Here is a 2,491-nt window from a genome sequence, read left to right as displayed (position 1 = left end):
GCACCTCGTGATCACACAGGCTGGTGTGTTCTTCCATGTGGGCTTTGTTGCTTCTAAGCTAGATGGCCACTTGTTTACCTTCATGTTCTATTTTTTTTTCACGTTCTATATTTTAAAGGAAAAAAAATTCCGTTGAGAAAGAAGGCTGAGTAGAATGCTACTTACTTTCCTTCTGTCTGTCTTTGTCATATGACTGGGATCTAATGTATGCTGCAAAGATACTTTATCTATTCAACCAGCCATATCTCTTTCTTTTTTCTGTCTCTTTCTGAGAAGGGTTTGTGAAAGTAAATAGAGAACTGAAGAGAGCCAAAGTTGAAATGTTTCTATTTCCATCCAAGAGAATGGTATAGAGAAAAATCTTCTTGAGGACTCTCTTGTCCAATTGATTTGGGTTTGACTTTTTCACCATTTCAAGCAATGATGCTCTCTTCTGAGGAAAATTAAAATGGACTAATCTCAGTGTAGACTCTACTATATGACCATATGCCTTTATTTTTCTTCTTGTCTTTCTAGGCCATCCAGATTATGAATGGAATAATTATTCTGGCCCTGGGCATTTTTCTATGGGCCATGCATTACGAGTTCAATGTCTCCAGGACCTTCTCTTTGTTTATTTTCTACACAGGCTATCCACTATGGGGAGCTGTGCTTGTGAGTATGCAATAGCCCTGACCTTTGATCACTTCCTAGCACCATTTGGAGTCTAATGCTTTCTATTAAAGGACTGTTCATAGGTTATTTGAACATTGCATGCTGTTAGTCCTACTTGTAATTCTTGACACAAAGACATATTTTTAAAATGTCTTTCTTTTTGATTTTGAAAACAACAAATAAAGAAAACCAATGCAACTCTCAATTGCTGAGTACAATTTAGGTCCTGAACTATACCTAAATACCTAAATATATATATGTATATATATTTCTACTACTACATAATTCTATTGAAAATGGCATAAGAAGAATGAGTGTTGATGAATTGTCCTGTGGCACAGGAAAGTCCTGGCTTGAAATAGAAGTAATTTGCTGGTTGGTTTCTATTTAAAAATGAGACTATTGACAGCATTGCGAAGGAAATGGTTGAAACTTAATATTTTTTTATCTGCTTGATTTTCTGCATTCAAATAGTTTATCAGTTCTGGCTCAATGTCTATCGCCGCAGAGAGAAAAAACACCAGGAAGATGGTAAGTGGCAGTTCTTTACCCCATGTTCATAGGCGTAGAAATAAATGATGCATGAACCATACATACCCTTTCGTTATCATCTCTGTTTCACTTGATTTCTTGAGTCTTTGCAGTAAAGGGTCAGCATGCTGTGTCTGATGAGGATGCTATCTTGGTTTTGGCTCCTTCTCATAGACTTTTCAATGGCTGACCTTTTTTTTTATTAAATAAAATCATCTGGCTTTCTTCTGAGGTGCCTCGTGAGCCGACTCAACCCTTCCAACTTTCAGTTAGGAGATGACAGCATTAACTGGGTGAACCACCTCTCCCTGTTATTGAGTCAATTCTGACTCAGTCACTCGACAAGAGGAAGATGAAGGGGCAATTCTACTTTGTCCTTTTGGGTTGATATGAATTTGTACTACCTCATGACCTAAAATCCAATTGCTCCAAACTCACTCTAATCCTAATCAGGCTTTCAGATCTCTTTAAGATCACCAAAGACTTCCACATGCCGGACGAAAAGAGGCATTCTTGGTCATCCTGTAACAAGATCCACAAGTGGCAGTTGGCTTAGTTGTTTATTAACTCCTACTTCTGATAATTTCTCCTTTGGGCATTAAGCCATCTTGATTGACTAGTTTCTCTACTGTTCCTTAGTGTCCTTTCTTAATTTCCTGATTTCTTTCCTCCTCCTTGATGTTTTGGTGTGAGCGGGCACAGATCTAAATTCTTTGTCACTTGCTTTGCTCAATCTGTAGTCACTCCTTTGGTGATCTCATCCATTCTCACGAATTCAAGTAACAGCTATATGTTCCCAACATTAACTGTTTCCAACCTAGATCTCTTTCTTGAGTCCCAGGCTGGTATCTTTAGAGGTCAAAAATTCAACTCCTAATCTCTCAAATTTCAAAGGTCAAAAATTAACTCCTAATCTCTTTCAAATTTTTCCACCTATAGTCTTCTTCCTGTCAGCTGGTAGGGACTCTATCATTCTGGTCGCAGTGGCCCCAAATCTCATTAGAATGATTCTGGTCTTCTTGCTTTTGTAATCCTACCTTCAACTTGTCAGCACACCCTACTGGTCCTACCTTCAAGTTATATAGTAGTTGGATCTTTTCCTCATCTTTAGTCCAGTAACCCTTGTTCAATCTACCATCATCAGTCCTAATGGAGGTCCTTGACACCTGCCTGGGCTAGCTGAAGACTAGTCTTAATCCAGATAGTAGAGTGATTCCTTCACACTATAAATCTAATGATGCTGTCCTTTGGCTCAAACCCCCTCCCAAGTGTATATATATTTTACCAGGAGTAAGAACCAGCATTT

General features: G+C 38.4%; 1 protein-coding gene across 1 annotated transcript in view; it reads left to right on the top strand.

Annotated features, from left to right (window-relative positions):
* The window catches only part of MS4A3 (membrane spanning 4-domains A3), an 11,015-nt gene that overhangs the window by 1,443 nt on the left and 7,081 nt on the right, over window positions 1-2,491 (top strand). The window contains exons 2-3 of the mRNA XM_045297050.1: window positions 517-654; window positions 1,129-1,185. Coding sequence (XP_045152985.1) covers window positions 517-654; window positions 1,129-1,185 — 195 coding nt within the window. The remainder of the gene's footprint in view (window positions 1-516; window positions 655-1,128; window positions 1,186-2,491) is intronic.

The sequence above is a fragment of the Echinops telfairi genome, unplaced genomic scaffold, assembly GCF_000313985.2.
Source record: "Echinops telfairi isolate 266 unplaced genomic scaffold, ASM31398v2 ScPeMD7_7416;HRSCAF=8454, whole genome shotgun sequence".
In the NCBI taxonomy this organism is placed as follows: Eukaryota; Metazoa; Chordata; class Mammalia; order Afrosoricida; family Tenrecidae; genus Echinops; species Echinops telfairi.
The sequence above is the reverse complement of the archived record's forward strand: the minus strand, read 5'-3'. Positions and strand labels throughout refer to the sequence as shown.